A 25746-nucleotide genomic window follows, 5' to 3' on the forward strand; every position below is an offset into this window, starting at 1 on the left:
AATAATCTACATGTTAGAATGTTAAGCCTAAACTATTTGTATAAGGCGTTTTTATTTTTTTCAGAAGGTAGAAGACTTGAATGGATACTTCATATCTTTTATGCAATACCTTATGAATCAGTTTCTGTCAACAATATGTCCAATGTACTTTCATTGTTTAGCGACTACAGATAAAAAAAACAAGTTTTTTTTGTCATGTGAAATTCTCACTTGTAATGTGTACTAGGATAATTATATTTTGTAAATGTGTTCCTTGCAACGTCCACATATCCGTCAGACAAAGTTCAATTGACCTCAAGCTCATTTCATAGACCAGTGATCAAGGTTCAAGTTACGTGATTTTGTCCGTTTCTCAGATACCATAAGCAGTAGATCAACTAAATTTGGTGTATGTAATGATTGGGATGGGTAGTTTAGTTTCAACATATTTATTTAATGGATTGGGAAACAAGTTTTGCAACTTATATTAATCCCTTTCCACTTTGCGGGTGCGAGTCGTGTTGCCTTGTGGCGGCATAAGCCTGCTCTTTTTCAAAATCTACAAGGGTGTCTTTAACGTGCAAGAGCTCTTGACACGGGTCAGCCATTTACCGCCCCCTTCTGACGGACTATCATCGTTCCCTCAAGACAATACTCGCAAATGGTGTCAAGGGAGAGCCGAAAATTCAGTCCCTGAAATTTTCATCCCAGACGGGAATCGAACCAGAAACCTTTGTGTTAGTAGTCCAATGGGTACATGGCAGTCTTGCATGTTTTATCTGACCAAGACCGTACCTTCACGGTTCATTTGTCAATATTAAGCTTTTGTATGTTTGTGTTTGTGTATCAAGTACTATAAGCAATGGGTCAAATAAATTTGTTGTATGGAATTATTGTACCGTGTAAATGTCTGTCTGGCAGGCATCATCTGACCTTGACCTTATGCAATTGCTTGTTTGTATGTTAATGTTAAGTTTTTGTGTGTCACTGGTCAACTGTATTTGGTACATGGCATGATTGTACAGTAGACTTGTCTGTCTGGCAGGTATCATCTGACTTTGACCTAATATTTATGGTTCATTGGTCAACGTTAAGTTTTTGTGTTATTGTCCGGTTTCGAATACTTAAAGCAAAAGGTCAGTTATATTTGTGTGTATGGAATAATTAAAAGATACACATGTCTATCTGGCATATATCACCTGACCTTTAACATTGATCTATGTTACGTGTTTGTGTTTCTTTCGTTTTTTTTCTAAAAGTATACACACCAGGTCATATATATTTGGTTTATATAACAAGTGTAAGGTGTAAATATCTGTGTGACCAGTCTGGTTAAAATCAAACCACTCAGCGTACCTGTTTCTGATATGTTGCGCTGAGAGGTTTGATTTTAATCAGACTGCTGTGTGACACGATTTATCTGACCTAGACCTCACTGTCATTGATCTTTAAAATGTTAAGTTTCTGTAATGCTTTTAATAAAACCTTTATCTTTAAATCTTTCAACATAAAATTAATGGTCAGTAAGCAGGTGAGACATTTCAGCGTGTGCTTCTTATTTGGTATGTTTGTCAGATACTATAAGCAATATGCTGACTATATTTGATGTACGGTATGAAATTCATTCATTGATAAGTAAAGCAGTCATGACATTTTAGCGATTGCACTCTTTTTATGTATTCAAATTGTGAAGCGAAGGGTTTCAAGACAATGTTTTGACTTTAAAAGAAAGCTATAAAGGCAGGGTGAATTAGAATATTTTTTTGAAGATTGAGAATATTTTTTTTATTTCTTTTGAGAAATACAAATAAATTGTGCAAATCACTCAAACGGCTACAAATGTGTTGAAATGTCATTGCAATTAACATGCCATAGCTAATTACTTTTTTTTGAAACTTAATGTTCTGTCACTTTGGAAAGGTGCTTCCATCCCTTGCCCATGCTTAGGCTATGACCAATAAGTCGTGATAATGAATTTATTTAAGAGCAAACATGAACATTACACGCAATAACATGGTATGGATATAAATCTTCAGAATAAGACTTTTCTGACTTCGGCCACATATTCTTCAGTATTCCTCTTCTTTCTGTGTGGTCCTTTCAAAAATGTGGATATTCTGTCTAAAGCTTTCAGTTTTAGATAGTATTCCTAGAAAGAAAATATTATATGCCTTAAAATGTAATTTGTAAAGAGTGTCTTTTCTGTTTGGCTTCATGAAAAAGGCAAACTTTCAAAGGCTCCTATGTATCATAATTATTTTTTGCAAGTCTATTTTGCATATTTTTACAACAGAACACCATATTTATGAGGATATTGATATTATTAAGACATGCACTGTGATACATGATGCTTCAACATCAATAGCAACTCCAGTCATTTTATGTCAGAACTTTTGTTAGAAGATTGCTCTGTTTTCAAAATAACATGATGGTCTAGCTATCATTTTAAGTATAAAGACAATTTAATATTGTTAACATATATCATGTATATATAATATACATGTATATTTAATTATACAAAACCAACCACTAGCTGTAATTAAAAATTATGCCATTAATTTCAATTTGATTTTTTTTTTATCTTATTAAAGTTAAATATTTCACTGTTAAAAATCTCAGATGCCCAAATAAAGATTCAAATTCATGACTAGAACAAATTATAACAGGAAAAAGAAATTATGTGACTGCATTTAATTGTGAAATAAGAAGATGGTAAAACCATTTGATGTTCAAGAGGTGGAGGAACAGAATGAAACAGTATTAATTTAATTTTAGTTAGTTTTTAATAAAGATAGATCATTTCAAAATAACTTTGTGTTTTATAGCACTGCAAGATCATGAAATATTTAATGGACTAATCGGCTACACTGTAAAAGTCGTGCTTAAAAATTAAACACTTGTAATACATGCTTAGGATTGTGTTTAATTTCTAAACACATTTCGTAGTAAGCACGTAAAATGTAAACATGTTTGAATTTTTGAATACTTTTAAATGTGTTTTAGAATGAAAGTGTTTAGGAATAAAACACTTATTTTAAAGCTAAAAACGATTCTAAACACAATCATAAACACATTGTGCTGAGACACATTTAAACCAAGACATGTAAGAAAAGGTACACAAAAGATGTGCTTATAATTGTGTTTAGGATCTACACACTATTTTTTAAGTGTATTTTAAAGCGATATAAATACCTTCAGTTTAGGGTATGAATCTACTAATTCCATTCCAAGGAATTCTTCTACAGCCAACAGGCACTCAAGCAGCCCTAAATCAGCAATACTTATAGAATCTCCAACGAGGTATTTTGTAGTGCAACTTTTCAAAATCTAAAATCATACAGTAATGTTCAAAAATATGTGTTGTTCTCAATAAAACAAAAAATCACAAGATTGTCGAATTCATTTATGGACACTACTAAATAGCCACCATCTAATGACTCATGGACTTTTTTTTTACTTTTTTGAGACATGATGAATCGAATTAGAATAAAAAACAATGAAGTAAAAAGTAAAAACAAAATGACCGAATTCAAAGGAAAATTCAAAACGGAAATCAAATTGCAAAATAAAAAGTTCAAACACATCTAAAGAATGGAAAGCAACTATGATATTCCTGACTTGGTACAGACATTTATAGTTTGATAGCTTGCTGTTCGGTGTGAGCCAAGGCTCTGTGTTGAAGACCATACTTTGACCTATAATGGTTTACTTTTATAAATTGTGACTTGGATGGAAATGTGTTTCATTGTCACTCATACCACATCTTTTTATATCTTTTTACTTTTGTAGAAAATGATGAATTAAACCTGGTATACATGCCAAAAATCAACCTTACCCGGTACTTTAATTTATCACTCGTTTAAAAAAATGAATCCAAAAATATATAATGAAAGCATCTAGTAGTTGACTTTGCTTTAATTTTTCAAGGATATTTTTTTAGGTATCTGCACACAATGTATCACCTATTTTTTTATTTATATATTTAACTTAACTGAAAGGTCGACTCAGTTTTTTCAATCAAAATAGTCTCAAATAATTTGTTTTACTAAAATAGAGTCCATAGCTCGATTATTATAAAACTTGGACAAAACTGATTTATACAGAAATAGCATCTCAAGAAATGAGAAAGATTTTTGTTTTAATTCCGTTCTTAACTGATATCTTGGTTCAACAGTTTTACGGTCAACATTGAACTTATAGCATTTGATTAGGGAATTCCTTTTTGAAATTTCCGCAGAGTTCAGTATTTTTGGGATTTTACTTTTATTTATATATATACTGACTGCAGCAATCGAGATATAGGATTACGTTGAACCCCGCACGAGTTTTGTAGTCATATATAACTGATTTTTTGATTTTAGGAATGGATAAAATATTGTGTAATGTAGAGAATATACTGCACATGTACTTTGAAACGATTATACCTTTTCATATACAGGAAAATATTTTGGTACCATAACCTCTTTCGCTTTTTTCAGACATTCGTTTTCATCAGTGAAGACCATAGCTAAGAAAACTGCATAGAAGTCCCTAGATCCTTCATAGTACATGTCTACTCTAAAATAAATGGAAAAACATACTAAACATAGTGAAGTACAATATGCAATATTTATAATATAGGTACGTCTTATAAATTTCTGAGAAATAAATTTCAGTCTGAACATTTAAGACCGAGACAATGTAAACACACTTTGTTGGGTTAAGTTATTTTTAACTAAATGCTATGTATATATAGTTATTCTTCCATCAATGCATGGGAACCCATGTTTCTCTTGGATCCCAAAACAACTTCTCGTTTGTTTTTTTGTTGCACTTCTCCAGGGTTTCTGTTGTCTCGTTGCTTTCCTCTAAAAGTTGATGTGTTTCCCTCGGTTTTAGTTTGCTACCCGGATTTGTTTTCACTCAATCGATTTATGACTTTTGAACAGCTTTATTTACTACGGTTGCCTTTATTTAACTTACTTGACAGCCTCCTGATCGTTTGAACCATACATGTTGTATTTCCTAGCTAGATATCTGACAATAGCTCCAGTCTGTACCAATTCTAAACCATCTATCTCCAGTAAAGGTACTTGATTGTATAGTAATTTACCACCTGTAATATGATGTTCGTCAATTATATCATTGCTTTAATACAGAATGTTTGGCCGTTTTAGACAAAATAACCATTATAATGAAAAAAGTAGTTGAAACATATTTAAAATGAAGGGGTTGTAGACGATTTGAAATGCTGTGATTGTAGATGATTTGAAAAAAAAAAAACTCGGGCAATATAGATCTTTATATGGGTTGATTCTGCTGACATTATATGTTCACATCTAGATGATTATGTGATGTTGGGTTGTTGTTTTACTCCTTTAAACTACAGAAACTATGTCATGAACAAGAGACGAGAACAACAAAGAATCCACAAATATATAGCTACGGAGCGACAATCACTTGAGAGGTTCCTACAAAATTCATTTATGAAGTGCGCAACAACAAAACAATTATTTATGATATACGTTGTTCTTTCACAATGCACCTGGGAATTTAAGAAACACTAAAAATTAATCATAAGAGAGGTTTATGCAAAATTCATTTCGGAAGTGCGCAACAACAAAACAATTCTTTATGATATACGTTGTTCCTTCACAATGCACCTGGGAATTTAAAAAACACTGAAAATTAATCATTAGAGAGGTTACTACAAAATTCATTTCTGAAGTGCGCAACAACAAAACAATTATTTATGATGTACGTTGTTCCTTCACAATGCACCTGGGAATTTAAAAAACACTAAAAATTAATCATAAGAGAGGTTTATGCAAAATTCATTTCAGAAGTGCGCAACAACAAAACAATTCTTTATGATATACGTTGTTCCTTCACAATGCACCTGGGAATTTAAAAAACACTGAAAATTAATCATTAGAGAGGTTACTACAAAATTCAATTATGAAGTGCGCAACAACAAAACAATTATTTATGATGTACGTTGTTCCTTCACAATGCACCTGGGAATTTAAGAAACACTGAAAATTAATCATAAGGGAGGTTCATACAAAATTCATTTCTGAAGTGCGCAACAACAAAACAATTATTTTTGATATACGTTGTTCTTTCACAATGCACCTGGGAATTTAAGAAACACTGAAAATTAATCATAAGAGAGGTTTATGCAAAATTCATTTCTGAAGGACGCAACAATAAAACAATTATTTTTATTATACTTCACGTTAAAATGCCATATTTTGATTGGCTAAGACGAGGGTGTCATTTTACTCTATCACATAGCTGAGAGGGTGACAATTTTTTTGAATGTTACCCTCTCGTCTAAACCAATCAAAAATCGACAATTTAAAGGACAATGGATTGAATTTACACCAAGTAGTTAAATACAATGCTTAAGTTTTACGTTTTGGATCAAATTTTATTATTTAACTGTCAAAATAAAAAAAAACCATCTTGTTGTTTATTTCTAATACTCGTAACGTTGTTATGTACGTGACGTCATTGAAAATCCTTTTGAAATAAAATTAATCTGTAAAAGACAAAAATGGTAGGACGTTCAGTATAATAAATTAAATAACACATAGCTGAGAGGGTGATAGAGCAGATTGGTACCCCTTGAAAAAGCATTGTCAACCTTGGCTTCGCCGCGGTTGACAATGTTTTCTCGGGGTACCAATCTGCTCTATCACCCTCTCAGCTATGTGTTATTTATATAATGATATACGTTGTTCCTTCACAATGCACCTGGGAATTTAAAAAAACACTGAAAATTAATCATAAGAGAGGTTACTACAAAATTCAGTTCTGAAGTGAGCAACAACAAAAGAATTATTAATGACATACGTTATTCTTTCACAATGCACCTGTGAATTTAAGAAACACTGAAAATTAATGACTTTATGGATAATTAAAAGTAATCCTTACTCTTTTTTAAGTCCTCCCATTGTTCTTTGCTGGTAAGATATTCCTCGGTGTACTGAAAATATAAATAGTAAACAGAAGAATTTCTATGAAAAGTTCCATGAAGTTGGTGGGAGAAAGGCATACGTGGACATGTTTTTATTTTTTAAACATAATTTATTAATCATCACCTGTTATATCAACCATAAGTTGCCCAGGAAAGCAACTAAGAGTGCTCCGATTTTTAGTCTCATTTGTAGGGGTATAGTAAATGAGGAAAATAAACCATCCCATTATATTAAAAAATAGCACCTATATTTATAATGTATGGAAATAAACTTATCATAGAAACCAGGCTTGAAATTTTATATTTACGCCGGACGCTCGTTCCGTCCACAAAAGACTCGTCAATGACGCTCGAATAAAAAAATGTTAAAAAGGCCAAATAAAAAACGAAGTTGAAGAGCATTGAGGACCAAAAAGTTTTTCCCGGTACAGCTAAGGTAATCTATTCCTGAGGTAGAAAACCTTAGTATTTCAAAAATTCAAAGTTTCGTTAGTAGGAAATGTTCCCCTTGAAGAGTTCAGTAGCATTCTATCCTGAGAAAAGCAGTCAAAACGAGATTTTTATTTCTGCGTTATGTGAACTGCATGTATCTGAATGATGTGACGGATGCATATCCCACCATCAAACACAGATTCTCTTTAGGGGTGTCCCATTACTTTGTGAAAATTGCAATAACCGTAAATGTTGTTGTTTTTTTATCTTTCAGAACATTAAAAACTGCCTTTATCTCTAGCAGGTTGACATGCTGAAGTATGAACTTCTTTGTCCACTGACTATAGGAAAAAATGAGTTAACGAGTTCCATATCCACATTGAGACACATCCGTTAAAAAAAACCAGAAAATGATAATAAAAACGTACGAATGGTGTCTCTTTTGCAATCAATCATTACCGATATATTGAATTACTGGGATTCAAAATGTTTAGGCCATCCTATTATGGGCGCAAAATACACAGGAACTACAACTGAATTGGGCCCATATGTAAATGAGGAAGGAGCCCATGTTTATACAAAGCCATAAAGCCAAGTATTTGGTAGAACACACAAGCCTTATTCTGATATTTGTCCTCTTATAGCCTGCTGAATCGCCACAAAAATTAATATATATTCCAAGGGAAAACTATACATTCTTTTAAATGGAATACTGCTCCTAGATACACAATATATTGGGTGGGTATGAACTCTAAATTGTCTATAGATTGACCTCTTGACCCACATCTACATGGAGATTGGATGTTTGAAACAATTGACGTTGCAAAAAAACATGTGACATTTTTCTTTCTCAAGGCCGATCGACCGGACACATCCATACGGCTCACATCACAAATAGATCCCACTACATCCATTACTATTTATAAAAAAAACTTGGGGCAACCCAAATCCCAATGGCATAGTCTGAAACCTGTAAAGAAAATGCTGAATAGAGAGCCTATATGCATGCAATTCGAATGAAGACTATATGAAAGGTATCTGAAAATATGCATAGATCTATGGATAATCCCCAGTATATTGGTTTCAGTGCCTGTGAGCTTAATGTTTGAATTAAAAAAAAACAACATTTTATAGATATTATATTATCTTTCCTTTTTATTTTGACATCTTGAACAAATGCTGTAGAAACCATGTATGGCCTTGACCTTTTTGGAAATATTTTAAAGCAGATTTTTGGGAATAACTTTCCACCTCAGTTATAATATTTGACATACGTACAGACTTTGTAAAACATTGGCAATCCCTTCTCCTGACTTCTGAGGTTTCCTTATGTAAAATAGCCGTTAACAATCTAATTTTGTTAATGAATCCAAGAATATTAGAGCTAGTTCTAGTGCTTCCAAATTTCACAAAACCTTATTACATTGCTACCATTCATGGTTGAACTGTACAATTTGTATATATTCAAAATTGGAAACAAAACTGCAATTGCAGAGCTCGTGTTCATATTGGTTTCCCTCGGTTTTAATTTATAACTCGGATTATTTTTTCTCTCAATTGGTTTATGATTTTTGAACGGCAGTATACTACTCTTGACTTTAATTATCAGAAGACTCAACTTTTATCACGTCAGTTGATGTCAGAAAACCTACCATTTGGGACCGCTCCTGATAAAATTCAGAAGACACAGCTCTTATCACGTCGGTTGAGGTCAGAAGAGCTACCATTTGGGACTGCTCCTGATAATTATAAGTAGATGCAACTCTTAACACGAAGGTTCTCGTCAGAGGAGCTACCATTTGGGACCGCTCCTGATAAAGGTCAGAGGATATTTGAGGATTTTTTTTTGCATCTCTAATATTGTCTGCACTCTCTTGAAATATATTTGTTCCTGACATAGAAAGGGTTAAACTTTTATTTTTAGTCCTCTTCATTTTAAAAGCAACATGCTAGAGATGTTAATTACTCCTAGTATTATTATAATTCAAAGATAGTCAGTCAAGAGCTGTATAGCCAGCCAAGATGGTAAAAAATTTCCATCCCCATCGGGCTGAATATTATGTTTCATGTGTTACTAGGTCGGCTTCTTTATATCGTCCGAAATTTAGTTATCTTTTGTATTCCTAATAACTCCTGTATTTTGTGGGGTAGATTTTTTTTTATCCCGTCCTACAGCTACAGATCACTATATTCATTCCTAGATTGCTGTTGTCTTTCCCTCTCCATATTATCAAATAGAAGTAAATACAGAGATGGCTAATTGATTGATTGGTGCTTGATTAATTCATAATTTGAACAAAAAGTGTTTACTTTAGACTAAGATTCAATTACTAATATAACTTGTATAATAATTTATGGTGTGGATTTTGTAATAAAAAAGCATTGATACAAGCTATAGAAATTGTATTTCATGACCTCACAATAAACTTTATTTACAAAATACATATATACTCAGATGGAGACAAGAAATGATATTGATACATACATGCCAGATAAATCTGATAAAACAATAGAAATTGGCACCAGAAATCATTCTGACAGTAGAATAGAAATTAGCCCCAGTAACCATTCTGAGAGTAGAATATATAGAATTTGGCCTCAGTAACCATTCTGAGAGTAGAACAGAAATTGGCCCCAGTAACCATTCTGACAGTAGAATAGAAATTGGCCTCAGTGACCATTCTGAGAGTAGAACAGAAATTGGACACAGTAACCATTCTGATATTAGAATAGAAATCGGCCCCAGTAACCATTCTGAGAGTAGAATAGAAATTGACTGATTGACAATCAGGATGAACACCAATCTCACGATTAATGAAGCGTGCGCTGTCTGGTCAACATATCAAAGCCGACTATCTAATTAAGAAAACGAGACGAAGATTACCAGAACTTGATGTGGGCGGATAATGTCATTTTACCTTTTTTCAGTGTGCTCGTGCCCACACTGATCTTCGTAATATAGTAGGTGTAATAATTGAATCTGGAGAATTTGGGAACCGCATTTGAGCAGCTGAAGGGGTTTCAACAGGATATTTGTCGAGAAATCAAATTGAAGTTGCTAAAGATACATCTTTGTAAGAGCCAACGGTTCACGAGCTTGCACTTTCGCTATGTGAAACACTTAAAAGGCGTCAACAAACTCGAAGTCAGAAGTTACTTCCATGCAATGTACAGGGGTTACTGCACTTCTAAATGTTAATGTTAAAAGCAAAAGATGATGTGAAATTCCATCAATTCACAATTCATTCATGTGCTCAAAAAAATGATGCAGAACTACTTTTGTATTTTGTAAATAATTTTTATTGTGTGGTCATTGATTAAAAATTTGATAGTGTGTATCAAAAAAAGTAAATTAACAAAAATACTGAACTGCAAGGGAAATAAAAAACGGAAAGACCTTTATAAAATTCAAAATCAAAAGCTCAAACACTTTTAACGAATGGAAAACAACTGTCATATTCCTGACTTGGTACAGGCATTTCTGTTGTAGAAAAAACGTGGATTAAACTCGGTTTCAATGCTTTTTTTTTTATATCAAAATCCATACTATAAATTATCGTACAAGTTATAAATGAATTAAGTCAAATTTGTTGTACAAATTGATTTGTACAACCTGATAATTTGTACACAATTAACATATATAACAATGACATATTGCATTGAATAATACAAATATTCAGTACACAACTTCACAACCACGCATATTCTAGAATTACCTGGAGATTTATAACTGAAAATATCTTATAAGGCAAGCATTTCATATATCAATCAATTATCCTAGGTTAAACACGGTAATGATAACATTGTCCTAAATGTTGATTTATATATAACCTCCCTTTATAAAATGTGACAAATTTCATGACAATCAATCTCGGAAATTATGTCTCGATCTGTAGGCCGAAACAGAATTCAGTTAAAATTAAAATAATACATAAACAAGAAATTTTGCGCTGGAGACACCCTTTCATCGGACAATTTATTCGCTTTACAAATTATATACCTGTAATGTAAACGTGCTACACAAAACACACCGTGAGTGTGTTTTAATTTACTTTACAAATGTCGATAATTTTGATTGTCTGTAACATACCTCTAACCCTGCTTCTGCCAAAATGATTCTTATTATTTCCGCTTTACCCCTGCCATTAGCATATGTTAGTTTTGTAGACATTATAACGATTGTAACAGTTACTATATGTTACATTTATATGGGTCGTGTTATTGTAAATCCCTTTTCTATTTTTAGCTATTATATATTTTACCTAAGTTCGTACTTAAATTTTTCTTGCCATTTGGGAACGTTTTTCTCGTGTTAGAGACTCGATGTCCAGACTTACGATATTTAAACCTCATCTGCATGGACAATATTTCTTTAAAATTTTATGTTTTTACAGTTATTCTCAACAATCATATATACTAGCTTATTTTAGAATTTATATATGGGAGAATTACACAAACAAATATAGTTAACTTCGGTTTGTTTGTTATTTTGAACTAAAACACTTTCATTCTATCATTGTTCAAAATACTAATTAATATTATGATAGTAACCTCCCTTAATATCAATGAAACAAAATATCATGACAATCTATCCATGTTGTATCGATAAACAGGCCTAGACAAAATATAATTTTAAGTATCCTCCCTTTAACGATACATTACGAAATATATAGACAACATTTCATATAGAAACAAGAGTATGTGCCCAAAAGACACCATGTCCCGCTCACATTTTATTCTCTTTGTCTAATGAAATTGAGGGTAACATCCTAATTTGTAATGCATTTTAGGGGGAAATGATAAATGTAACCTGTGTATTAAGTTACCGGTTGATAGACTACAACTCATACTATACTACTTTCATTAAAAAGGCTGATTATTACTATTGAATAATTTAATTTTGGATGTAACGCGTCTTCTAATTGGCCGACGTTATTTTGTTATCAGACCATAGACATAATTTAGTCATGTGACCGTGACGTCATCAACGTTTTTTCAAGGTTTTCTACGGTTTAAAAATAAAGGCAACAGTAGTATACCGCTGTTCAAAACTCATAAATCTATGGACAAACACAAAATCGGGGTAAAAAACTAAAACTGAGGGAAACACATTAAATATTGGAGGAGAACAACGAAACAACATTAAAATGTAACACACACAGCAACGGACTAAGCATTAGACAAAATCCGATGAGAATAACCAATATTACATCAAAACCAAATACATGAATGTGGGATAGAAAAGTACCGTGACACGTCTTATAGTTATGTGAATTCACACTCAAAAATAGGAGAAAACAAACGACACAACGGTAACACAACGTAAAAATGTTATTCACACAAAAACAAACTATGATATAACAATGGCCATTTTCCTGACTTGGTACAGGACATTTTTAAAGAAAAAAATGGTGGGTTGAACCTGGTTTTGTGGCATGCCAAACCTCGCACTTAGATGGCATTGTTAAATGGAATTTAGAATTAAATTATAAGAAATGACTGTAATATTTTTTCTGTCTATTCGAAATAACATAAAAAATGTGGTGCACACTGTTAAATAACCCGCTACGCGCGTTATTCAGTGTGCACCAAATTTTTTATGTTATTTCGAATAGACAGAAAAAATATTACAGTCATTTCTTATAATTTATAATAAAACCTGCTGTCCTACAAGTTCTGTATCCAGGTTTGTCGACTCTGTAAATGTTATGTGTTTTGAAATGTTCTAAAGATGTTGTTTTAATTTTTCAGTTAACCATGTTTCTGTAATTATAATCACATCACTATTTGAGTGAGAAGGATCCGACAGAATATCTTTCTCATGTAGTAGAAAGGAACGAGCGTTGATAACAGATATCAAAAACTCTCTTTGGTCTTCCTTAAAGAAGGTGAAAATCGATCAGTGACACATCCCCCCCCCCCAAGAGGTTCCATTTCTTTGAGAACAGATTTGTTTACTTAAATCTTTTTTTCCTCAAAATGTTCTAGATATAATCCAGTTAATGTTTTGCTGTACTCAACGCCACATATGCTTGCCCATCAAAGAACGTGTTCTGAAATGATACAACAATTTTGTTTACAGTTATCCCTTGCACCTTGTGTATGCTACAGGCCCATGCTAATTTGATAGGGAATTGCAGACGGGACATCTTTAGTCCTTTGTTTTTTTATGATAATGTAAATGAAATTTCACTCCGTGCAATAGGTGTGGCTGAACTGAATTGTTTGTTTTCAACTGGGAATCGAGATTGTTTTCTTGCATTAGATCCTGTATTTGCATCATCAAACTGTACCAACAAAGCAACTACATTTGAAATTGTAGAGGAATTGTTTCTACGCTTTATAATCATTTTAATTGTTCCTTGAGCACCATTTACAAGTCCATCTGTTACATCAACATTTCTTGTAAGCATGATTTTTGCTCCAACTGCTACTGTAATTTCATCAGGCAAGCCATCAGTAAATCTAGGATCATTTTTTGGATTTATGTTCTTAAAGTCATGAGGCTTTTTATCAATTGCTTTTAATATGTCCATGGGTTCCTTTGAAGTTGACAACATTTTGGTATTATGCTGGTCCACCTTTGCATTAGTTAAATATACATGTAAACAGTCTATGGGATGTCTTAATGAATGAATTGTTGTACCTCTTCTTTTCAATACTTCTATATCTTCACTTGTGAAAGTAGCATTTCTAATTCTATTTAATAATTCAGCAAACTTGAAATCATCCTTTTGCCTCATTATCTCAGTGAGCTCATATAATGAGAAAGTGACATACGACTTAATGGGTCTTTAGATGGTTTAAATACAAACTGCTGCATAACTGGTGGTAATTGAAAAAGATCTCCAAATGCCAGAACTAAATTACCCCCAAATGCTTCATTGATTCCAGTTATTTCAAAAGCCTGTAATGTATTTGTAGAAGCAGCTCTGATCCTACCATGGATATCTCATGAATGATAAGAAGTCTTAAATTCTCCCTCATGAATTCGTCCGAATTTAAAACATTTCTATACTAAATACATGGCTAAATAAGAGACAAGTCATAATTTAGGTTTGTTTGCTCGCAGTAACTTTCTTATTTTCTCAGCGAAACAACATTTAATATCTTGTGAACATTTTACAATTTACAAAAATATACCACAATTCCATCTATATACATTCACAATGTCCTCTAAATACATATCAATACAAACATAACTGTAATATATTATGCAGAGCTTAACGTTAACTTCGTCTATCAAAGTTACTCGAGCACATCGATAATAATCAAACGTAATCAGGACTTATATATGCCTATAAAACCCCACCCGTACTACCGCCCTCGAAATATTCGTGCAGAAAACAACAGTAACATCAGACCACTTCTGATTTACATACTAGCCAAACTTGTACCACAAGTCTAAAGATAGAAATAGAATAGGGAAATTCCAAATATAACGGAATAGAGATAAATTTAAATTCTCCCTCATGAATTCGTCCGAATTTAAAACATTTCTATACTAAATACATGGCTAAATAAGAGACAGGTCATAATTTAGGTTTGTTTGCTCGCAGTAACTTCGATAAAACAAAGGAATAAATAATTTGAGAACTATATGCCAAGATTCAAGGAAACAGCCATTTGAGATTTTAAATTGTCTTTAATATACCCATCTTTGGCTTTATCAGAAGCCCATCTACCGTGGACTTTAAGTAACCTATCAGAGACTCCTCTATTAGCCCCCGTAGAAGCGCCACCACTTCTCAAACTATGAAGCCCAAACTTAAGCTTATCTAAACCAATATCTGATAAACTCTCTAACAAAATTTCTCTCGCTCTGGTATAGGACAATGGACTATTTACATTACATAATTTATAAACATCTTTCGATTTCATAAAAGACAGTGCTCTGAAAATATAGCTATCAGAATTTTTACTCAATTCAGCTAAATTGATATACTTATTTAACCAAAAAACTGGACATAAATCTGTACCTGTTGCAGCTATAACAACAGAATTACACCTTCTGTATAAATCAGTTTTGCTTTTATCAATGCGAATTTTAACATGACTGACTTGAAACTCAATATTATTCATCTTAATGTTAGCCAATTCACTATACCTCAAAAATCCAGAAAATCCTAACAGAAATAATACTACTACACGCAATTTTTTGAGATTATTATGATCTCCGAACTTCAAAACAATTTTCCTTAATATATCTGGCGTAATAGGTTCTTTTTTGTTTATAGGTTTACTTAGCAATCTCCTTCCTCCTTCATAAATAAGACCAAGGAATTTGTCTGAACAAGGATTATATTTGAAATTAAAGTCATGAAACCATTTTATTGAATAAAAACTTGCATCTAAAATCGTAACACTGGATCCCTGTTGAATGAGTCCACCTATATACATAGAAATCGTAGTAGTTGTCGCTGGTAAACACTCAAGTGAACATGAAACACACCATTTTTCAAACTTTTTAAAATAGCACTTGTATTTCTTAATTGTAGAATTTGATCTAGACGATTCGACAAAAGAGGGTAAATCTCGTATGATACTGGCAAATCTTGAATCATTGGCATAACACTCAAATTGTTTCCATTGATCTGTAAAATAAATATAATAATGAATACCAAGTAATAACTATAAACAAAGTAAATATAATTAACATTACTACTATAAATGAATGCGGCATTTCCCTCGCAAACAACCCAGTGCGGCATTTCCCTCGCAAACAAATGAATGCGGCATTTCCCTCGCAAACAAATGAATGCGGCATTTCCCTCGCAAACAAATGAGTGCGGCATTTTCCTCGCAAACAAATGAATGCGGCATTTTCCTCGCACACTTACTGTGGCATTCAACCTCACAGTATTTAAAAAAGTCATATACTTATATATATACAGTGGCATTAACCCTCACTGTATTCATAAACAATTAATCAACAATGTTAACAATGATATATCTAATTGTTGCAGTTAAAAAATCACAATGTTAAATTTAACGTTCTTTCGAATATAGTCTCATATCTGATAACTGCGGCAAATAACCATCGCAGAAAACTAAATCAACTACAGTCTGTATACAACATTCAATGCATAAATCTCAATACTTCGAGAAATCCAACAACAAAACATATACATTACTGTTAAAAGGTCTCTGTTCAAATATACTCTTTTCTTGTGAACCTTTTGTAAAAAAGTTCATAGGTTTTACATACTCTCTAAAGTCTATAACAAAATATTTAAATCTGTCTGAAAACCTATTCACTAAGATAGGCCAAAATAACGCTGATGGCCATTTAGGTACAACTAAAGTGCCTTTAGCTTTACATAATCGCATATGATTTAAACACTTGCTAACTAAACAAACTGGTGGAACTAACCAGTTATTATGAGCAGACCAATCATATGCGAAAGCATCAACCCCGGAAGTATCCGGTGAATAATATCTAGAGTTAAAATAGTCTACTTTTTTGTTTTTCGAATCTGCAAAACGATCGCATGTGAATGGTCCCCATAATTTATCAAAATATATAAAAATTTGATAGGAAACACCCCAATCGTCATAATCAAAAATTTTGCTCAGATAATCTGCATAAGTATTTTTATCTCTAGGTATCCATTCAACATCCAAGAAAATATTATGTGACAAACAAATATGAAATAAGCTTAAAGCAATGTCTTGTAATTCTACTTTCATGCTACCCTTTTTAACAATCTGTACTACATTTTGGTTATCTGTATAAAGTTTAACAAATTTTCCTGTTAAATCAGATTTAAAAGAAGAAATATTCTTTTCTACAGTTTTCAATTCTCTCCATGTAGAACTTTTGCTTCTTTCATGACTATCAAACATAAAATGTACAATTTTGTTATCATTCATTATAAACCCTGCTCCGGCATACTGACTAGCGTCAGTGAAAATTACACGCTGTGGTATTCTATTTATAGGTACAATGCGTTGGAAAGATAATGACTCGCATTCAAAATACCAAAATTTTAGTTCCTTCAAAATGTTGTCATTTATAGGGATGACATCGTCCCATGCAGATCTACAACAGACTAGCATATGCATATGCTTCGTCATCATTTGACAAACATTACCAAGAGCAGGAATCATAGAAATGATTTTTCCACATATTTTAGCAATACATCTATAAGTCAAAATAGTTTTGCCATCTACTACGCTCGATATTACCAGCTTTAAAGCAAATAATTTTTAAGCGATATTTCTAAAGTACAATCTTTAAAGTTCCAAACAAAACCTAACCAATCAATATTTTGTACTGGTTCCCAGACACTCTTTTCTGTATTAGCAATAAAACCGGAAAGTAGTAAATCATTTTTTACTGTTTTCGATAATTCAAAACATGTATCAAAATTTTCTGCTGTACCCATACCATCATCTAAATAAATCACCATGGGAAATCCTAAAGATCTCCAGTATTTAACTAACACACGTACTGTCTTGGTAAATATATGACCAGCTGATGAAATTCCAAAAGGCAAAACCAAAAAAGTAAAATAACGCACTGTATCACCATATTGCCAAGAAAATCCTAAATATTTTTGATGATCAGGGTGAATTTCTATATGGTGATAACCAGACTTTAAATCAAATTTAAACCCAAAACCGCTAAAATTTACAAATGTCATAGCTTCTTTAACCCCTTCAAATTTAACTTTTTGTTTCTCGACAAATTTATTAACATGTCTCAAATCTAAGACTAATCTTTCTTTACCCGTACTATTTACCGACACAGTAAGTGGATTAACGACAAATGGTCGGTTTACTTCTTTTATACATTCTTTAGTTAAAAGTTCTTCAATAGAATTTTCCACAAATTCTGAGTGTTTTAACGCGGATCTATTATTACTTAGAAAAATAGTCGGTGGTTCACTCAGAAAAGGAATTCTATAACCAAAATTAATAACATTCATTATAAAATCATTAGCGTTAAGTACATTTTTCCAAAACAATGCATGTTTTCTTAAATTTCCTTTCACATTTATAAGATTTTGACCAGATTTTTTCTCATACTTGTTAACAAATTGAAAACAATACTCAACTTCATCTATGTCTGTATCTGTTTTGTTACTGGGTCTTTCCTGTGTTCTGTTCCTGGAACTTTGTTGCACCAACTGTCGCTGTAGGAATCCTTTTTTCGGGGCAGTTCCTTGCAAAGTGCCCGGGCTGGTTACAATAGAAACACTTGTAACTTTCTGACTTGCCTGCTTTGGAGAACTCGGTATCACTGACTTGGCCAAGGCCACGAAAAAAACTCCTACAATTGAATTCTCCTTTTCCGGAACCACTATTGGAAGATTCTGGTTTACTGTACGGCTTGTAACTTCTTTTACGAGAAGCCCTGGAAATAGCAGCACGCAAATCACTATGATTTCCTTTTCCTGGGAAATGATTTCACTAACTTCGGAAGCGTTTCCAAGCTTTATACAACTTTCAACGGCAGCAAGCCTCTCCAGACGCTCGGTATTAAACGAATGTTGCACTTTAATTCCCTCACTATGGAATACAAATTCTGGTTGATCGACACCGGTTGCTTTAACACTTTTTCCTAAACGAGCTTCGAAATGATTAATCAAGGAATGTTTTTGCTTCTCTAAAGCATTGTTTAAAGCTGAAGTGAAAAGCGAAATAGCCCCGTCCGTACTTAACTCTGTTTCGTTACTATTTTCAGCATGTTGAGTAGTAGCACGGCGTTCATCATGGTCGGAGCCTTCCTCGGACATATTATGCAGAGCTTAACGTTAACTTCGTCTATCAAAGTTACTCGAGCACATCGATAATAATCAAACGTAATCAGGACTTATAAAACCCCACCCGTACTACCGCCCTCGAAATATTCGTGCAGAAAACAACAGTAACATCAGACCACTTCTGATTTACATACTAGCCAAACTTGTACCACAAGTCTAAAGATAGAAATAGAATAGGGAAATTCCAAATATAACGGAATAGAAATAAATTTATTTTGCTTGCTTTTGACCTTAATGCATTTCTTTTGTCATCTGATAATTTTATATATGATTTAGTTGTCCTAAAGGTAGCAAGAAGGCAGAATGTAATGTCACACCTGAAATGTTGTGAGCAGCTGTACCTGCTGAGGCTGTTAATAGGAAATGAACATGATCAGGATTGCCTCCAATAGTTTGTAGCTTGCGTAATGCCATCTGATAAATGCAAGAAATCGAATGAGACTTTCCTGTTCCTGGTCCATCAGAAATGAACATACGCAGTGGGTCACTCTCCTTCTTTGAGATGTCCATATGTGCTAGGTTCTCACAACACTACAATAATATTTGGAAAATGTCTCTTTGTTTGGCATTGAGGCTGCGAATTATTTCACGATAATCCTATATCAGTCAAAAATAGTGGCCTCAGTTCTACTGCCATGCCAACAGGAACAGTGTTACATATGACAGGCTTTTCTTTTTGTTTTTGTTTTTCTTCTGTGTGTTAAAAAGGAAAAGTTTTCCTGCTCTACTTGTAGTGCAATAGTATCCCAACTATGCTCAGGTGGACCAATAGATTCAAATTGATCTAATGCTTCTTCAATAATGTCTGCATGATGTTCTTAATCTTGTCTATTGCTGTCAATTATGTCAAACACATTATCATAGAGCTAATACATATCAAGTTTGTTTAGATCTTCATGTTCATTTCTACAAGGCATGTAATAATTGTGAATAACTATAATCCTCTTTTTCTTTCAATTCTGAGTATTTATGATATTTCAAAATTGCTGGTTTTCTTGTCTTTCGCATTTGTCCTAGTTCATTTTTAAGAGTTATAGTACTTGATGCTGTATTGTTTAGCTGATTCAATATCATATTCACAGCTTTCACTTTTTTTTTACTGTTATCATATGTATACCAGATGGAAAATTTTGCCAAACAGAGATTTTCTAACTTTGTTGGTCTTGCTGCATAGCGATCCAAAATACTTGTCTGATAAACATCTTCATCTTCAGCTTCCTTGTCTTTGACCGATGAAATAGGTTTAAGTAAACATATACGCTTTTCTGTTTTGTCTGCTGGAACATATACAGTGGAAAAGTTACTCTTGAATAATGGAAAACTCAGCAAACGGTAAACTGTTTCCTGAGCACTAACCTCTCTTGCATTAAAAAATGCAGAAGCACATTTTTTCATTGATGACTTAAAATCTAAAGTGTTTGCTTCATTAGACACTGCTTGAAGGATCTGGCTCATCTCTCGTTCATCTTTGGTGATATAAGCAACCATGTATGCAATGCAAGCATATCGATCCAAACAGTACTGAACATCCAAATTTGCTTCCCATGCACGTAGTAAATGTTTATTGTATGAGTTTATTTGAATCTCAGTCGGGTTTCTTTTGTAAATAATAAGTTTTCCACGTTTTGATAGTTCTAGTGCTGATTTGTATTCTTGAGGTGAAATGTTTGAATCCTTTAACAGATGATTCAATGACGTATAGTCTTTTGTCTCTAATTTTTCAATTACTTAGGATTGAATTAAAGCTGCATTTTCCAATGCTAATTTGGCCTCATTAGGGTTATGAAAATCTGATGGTTGAGCAATTATTGTTTCTAATGAAGGTAGTTTTGGGTAGTTGAACCTGCAGTATGTGCCTTTCTTTTTACAAGTTGCTGTATGATTGTGGAACTGTACAGATTTAACCAAATTATGAAATTCTGGGTGTCTTTTGACAGATGGTATTGAGCATCTTATGTATTTGTCAATGAATTTGACAAGATCTTTTACAGGTGTATCTGGATTTGGTGCATTATCAACCCAAAGCACGCAGTGCGCATGAGTGGATCATCTTTGCTGAAACTCTATTCTATAAGAATAATGAGAATTTTTTCCTAAAGGTTCAGCATTAGTAAGTATAACATCCCTCAACAGGCACTGTAATCTATGATCAAAATGCCTAGCTGCTGTCACAGGATTTTATCTCAAAATTCCAAATTTTTCCTCCCATGTGAGTTTACCTGCTTCTTCTTTGGACATTGACTTTCCTTGTTGCCTTGTAATAACTATTATTGTGTCATGTCAGCTGCAGATAAAGTGACAAAGAGATAAATATACCAAGTTGTTTCACTGGAGATAGCAACTTATACATTGCTTTTTGCCAATATGGTGGAGTACCTCGTATTGTTTGCAGAAATCTATATGCCTTGTCTTTCATTATTAAACTTTGGAGGCGTACAGGATCTTTCAACATACCAACATTGACAGCCTCTCCTAATGAATGACTATAGGCCTTTCTCACTGCTATTGATATTGAGTCCATAATTTGTTTATATTCTGTTACGTATTGGGCAAAAAAGAGATACTCAATGTTTTTAGCAAACATTCCAGTTTTATTCAGTATCCTTGCATTAAAGTACTTTTTAGGTGTAAGGTGTACATTTCTGTGCCGGTGAAAGCCAAATTGACCTGTAGTGAAAAGCTGTGGAAAAGACAATTCTTCACACCCTTCATTCAACATAATATTTACTAGTGATTTTCCTTCACCTGGTGCAAGAGTTATTATATTTTCTGTGTCCAAATGAGGATCTGTTCGTTGAATGCATGTATCATATAAGACATTTTTTGTTTAGAAGTATCAGGTTCATCTCCATCGTCTGATTCTTCTGATTCTTCATCCTGTAGATCATCTTTGTGGTCATTGGAATCATCATTATTAGTAATGTTATTATCATCCTTAGTAATAGCATTCCAAAGTTCCTTATCTTCACCTGCACTTGTATTTTCCCAGTCTGAGGTTTCCATATTATTAAAATAATGAGGATTATTTTTTTTAAACCATTGTAGGCATTCAAGTATTACTTTGGGCCTTATGTTTTGAAAAAATGCATGTCCCTTGTAACATTTCTTCCGTTTAATTTTGATAGGTGTAATTCCAGCACTGGTTGGAGTTTGTGGAAGAGATGTGCATACTTGTTGTACATTAACTGGCACATTAATCATTGCTCCTTTTATTCCTGTTTATTGTCCTCTTGGTAAGGCTAACAACTTCATGAATGGATAACGTGTAGATAGGATGCGTGCTTCAAGTGGTGTCAAATCCTGAATTATTTTGGGTACATCTGGCAACATCATGTTATTAGCTTCTGCTTGTGCTGGCATTTTGTTCTTTTGGATATGTTTCATATACAGGTCTTGCATATGTATTCAATATTATCTCTGGACTGACTCTCAGTCCTACATTTCGCCAGCATGTCTTTAAACTTGAATTTATCATTTTTTAGTCTGATAACTGTTGATTTGTATAACATTCTGTTACATACTGTACAAATATACTCTGGAGATTCACTAATATGTTTCCTAAATAATCTCAGTTTATGATAAATGTCAAGTGATCTTTTCTGTCTTAGTATGGTCATTCGATTTCTTTGAAACTTCAACTTATCTTGAAGTCTATCATAAGGTAATGATTTTCCTTCAAAGCTTTTACGTTTTGCCTCCTTTCTATTTTTCTACTGTCTTGGGGAAGTTCTTGTCTAAACATTTTCATTCTTTCCATAGCAGCCTTTTTAGCTAGTTCGTTGTCATCTTGAGGTAGTTTTTGTCTAACAATCTTCATTCTTTTCACTGCAGCCTTTTTAGCTAGTTCTTTGTCATCTTTAGAAAGTTCTTGTCTAAACTATCTCTTTCTGTCTGAATCAGCTCTTTTATCTAGTTCTTTGTCATCTTGAGGAAGTTCTTGTCTAAACAATTTCTTCCTGTCTGAATCATCTCTTAGCTAGTTCTTTTTCATCTTGAGAAAGTTCTTGTCTAAAGAATCTCTAACGATTTTTAAATTTTATTGTTCTGACTGATCTTTTCTGGATTCATATCATTGGAGTTGCATAAAGAACTTTTTAATAAAAATAAGAATACATCTTGAACTGATCATGATATTATCAATAACAGAGGTTACAAGTTGAACTTTATAAACTTGGAAAAAGGATGAAAAAGTTTAATGCAGAACTGTTGAATAATTACAAGTTATAAATTGGGCAACCTTTCTATGAAATACAGGACAGATTTAACAACTTTGTAAATATCTTGAAGCCACATCAAGTTAATATTTCGATTTTCATCTGTCATAAGAAATAGGTCAGTATTTATATTTAATGTTGTTTTTTTTTTTTTCAGAGCGTTACAAAGCCAAGTCATATATGTTAATCCTATCATTGGCTGAAGTAAATGAAAAAATGAAACATATTAACTCTGAAGTGGAATAGGAAAAAAATCTTCAGAGGTTCATGAGTCCTATATAGGGTTTAACTTGAGATGACCTTTTGATAAGTTGAATTTTATAATTAGTCTAATTTCCACTAATAATTGATAGAGGTTTAAAGCAGTAATACCAAAACAGAATATCAATTTTTTGGTCAATTATTAAGCTTTTTGTTTGCTTTTAGGTGTTAAAGAGACTTCAAAATGAAACTTTAATTTCAAAGAACCAACTCTGGCATCAATTTTTGTTTTGAAAAAATATCATATTACTGCTGCAATCAAAGAAATAATTATATTACTTACTTTCTTATGCTCAAAGATAACTGTAATAATAACATTCTACAATTTTTAATATAAATAGTAGTTTATGATAAGTACACAATATATATTTAACAAAAAGTTTTAAAAACTTACAAAAACATCACCGCCATTATTTTACCCAGTAATTCCAAGATCTTCAAAACTGCACACACACGCACATACAATGTGTTGATCAGAGAACTGTTCTGTTTTGTTGAAAGTTGATCCAACTATAAACTAGAGCCTGTGTAGCATACCTATTTATCTTTTTTTTTAAAAATAAAATTGATACATTATACAATGGAACAACAATAATAATTCTAATGCTTGATTCCTAACAATTATGGTTTCCAGGTTGTGAACTATAACTTCATGATAAACTACCTTGACCAAAACTGTTTCACACAATCTCATTTTCATGTTCAATGAACTATGAAATGTGGACCAAAACCTAAATTTGTAGTATTTTTCAGAAATTCCCAATTATAATGACTATGTTTGCAAAGTTACAAATGGATGCAACTATAACTTCCTTATAAACTACCTCGACCAAAAACTTTAACCTGAAAAAGAGCTGTTTCACACAATCTCATTTTCATGTTCAATGACCATGAAATGTGGAGCAAAACCTAAATTTGTAGTACATTTTAGAAATTCTCAATTACAATGACTATGTTTGCAAAGTTACAAATGGATGCAACTATAACTTCATGATAAACTACCTCGACCAAAAATTTTAATCTGACGAACGGACGAATGAACGGAGGCACAGACCAGAAAACATAATGCCTAACATACAAGTGTTTCCTATAAACTTTTAATTTGGATATTTTATTTTTTCCATTTCTTTTTATTTGCATGCTGAATGGATTTGCACGCAACTGCGTGTTGGTGTATAGGGAGCTACGCGCCTAAGAAGTTCTGGTATCATTATTATTTCGATAACCATTATGGAAAATCAATGTCAAATATGACCACGGAGTTATGGTTTATACCATTATCGAAGCCATCAATCTGCTTGCCTCGAGTTGTAAACACCGAATGAGTAAAAAAGAAAAAAAAAAAGAGCCATTAGATAACCAAAAGTCAAAAAGAGTCAGTTAATAATATTAATCAACGGCATCACATATAATTTTCTACATTTGAAAATGCCTGTACCAAGTCATGAATATGGCAGTTGTTGTCCATTCGTTAGATGTTGTTATCATTTGATTTTGCCATTTGATTAGGGACTTTCCGTTTTGAATTTTCCTCGGAGTTCAGTATTTTTTGTGCTTTTACCTTTTGCATCGAAAAGTTCACATTGTCTATCATTTAAGATTTGAATACTTCTTTTTGTAATTTTAATTGGGTGAAAAAATCGTTTACCAAAGAACATTTTTTATGAAGCCCTCCTCTAAAAAATGTGCGCACGGACATCGCTTTTAATTCTTTATTATGCTACAACTATGAAATTATGACATATTATAACATATTTCGTTTGTTGTTTGTTCTACTATGCATAAATGTGGTGTTGTAAGGGGATGCACGTGCTATCAGGAACTTTGCATTTTATTGGAAAATTACATTTAATTTTGAAATGTCTTTACATGTTCCTCTGTTCATCCTTTATCCATATTATTAACATATATTATCTAATAACTCGTTTCTATGTATGTTGCATTGCCGTTTGTTTTTTTGTTGCACTTCAGTGTTTTGTTGTTTCGTTGTTTTCCTCTTTTCCAATAACATGCCCGTACCAAGTCAGTAATATGACAGTTGTTATCCATTCGTTTGCTGTATTTGAGCTTTTGATTTTGCCATTTGATTAGGGATTTTCCTTTTTGAATTTTCCTCGGAGTTCAGTATTTT

The 25746-nt window shown here is 32.8% G+C and overlaps 1 protein-coding gene across 2 annotated transcripts; it reads right to left on the bottom strand.

Moving 5' to 3' along the window:
* Positions 1–1737: 1737 nt before the first annotated feature.
* Positions 1738–11600, bottom strand: LOC143047686 (glutathione S-transferase A4-like). 2 transcript variants are annotated; one of them, XM_076220893.1, is made up of 6 exons: positions 11463–11600; positions 6898–6949; positions 4942–5074; positions 4404–4536; positions 3172–3306; positions 1738–2128 (listed from the first exon to the last, which is right to left on the bottom strand). In XM_076220893.1, the coding sequence occupies exons 1-6, from the start codon at positions 11541–11543 to the stop codon at positions 2012–2014; spliced, it is 651 nt and encodes a 216-aa protein (XP_076077008.1). In that variant the 5' UTR covers positions 11544–11600; the 3' UTR covers positions 1738–2011. The 2 variants fall into 2 exon arrangements, with proteins under 2 accessions (XP_076077008.1, XP_076077007.1); XM_076220892.1 differs by lacking the exon at positions 11463–11600 and adding an exon at positions 9025–9182.
* Between the last annotated feature and the right edge of the window lie 14146 nt (positions 11601–25746).

The sequence above is a fragment of the Mytilus galloprovincialis genome, chromosome 10 (genome assembly GCF_965363235.1).
Source record: "Mytilus galloprovincialis chromosome 10, xbMytGall1.hap1.1, whole genome shotgun sequence".
NCBI lineage: Eukaryota > Metazoa > Mollusca > Bivalvia > Mytilida > Mytilidae > Mytilus > Mytilus galloprovincialis.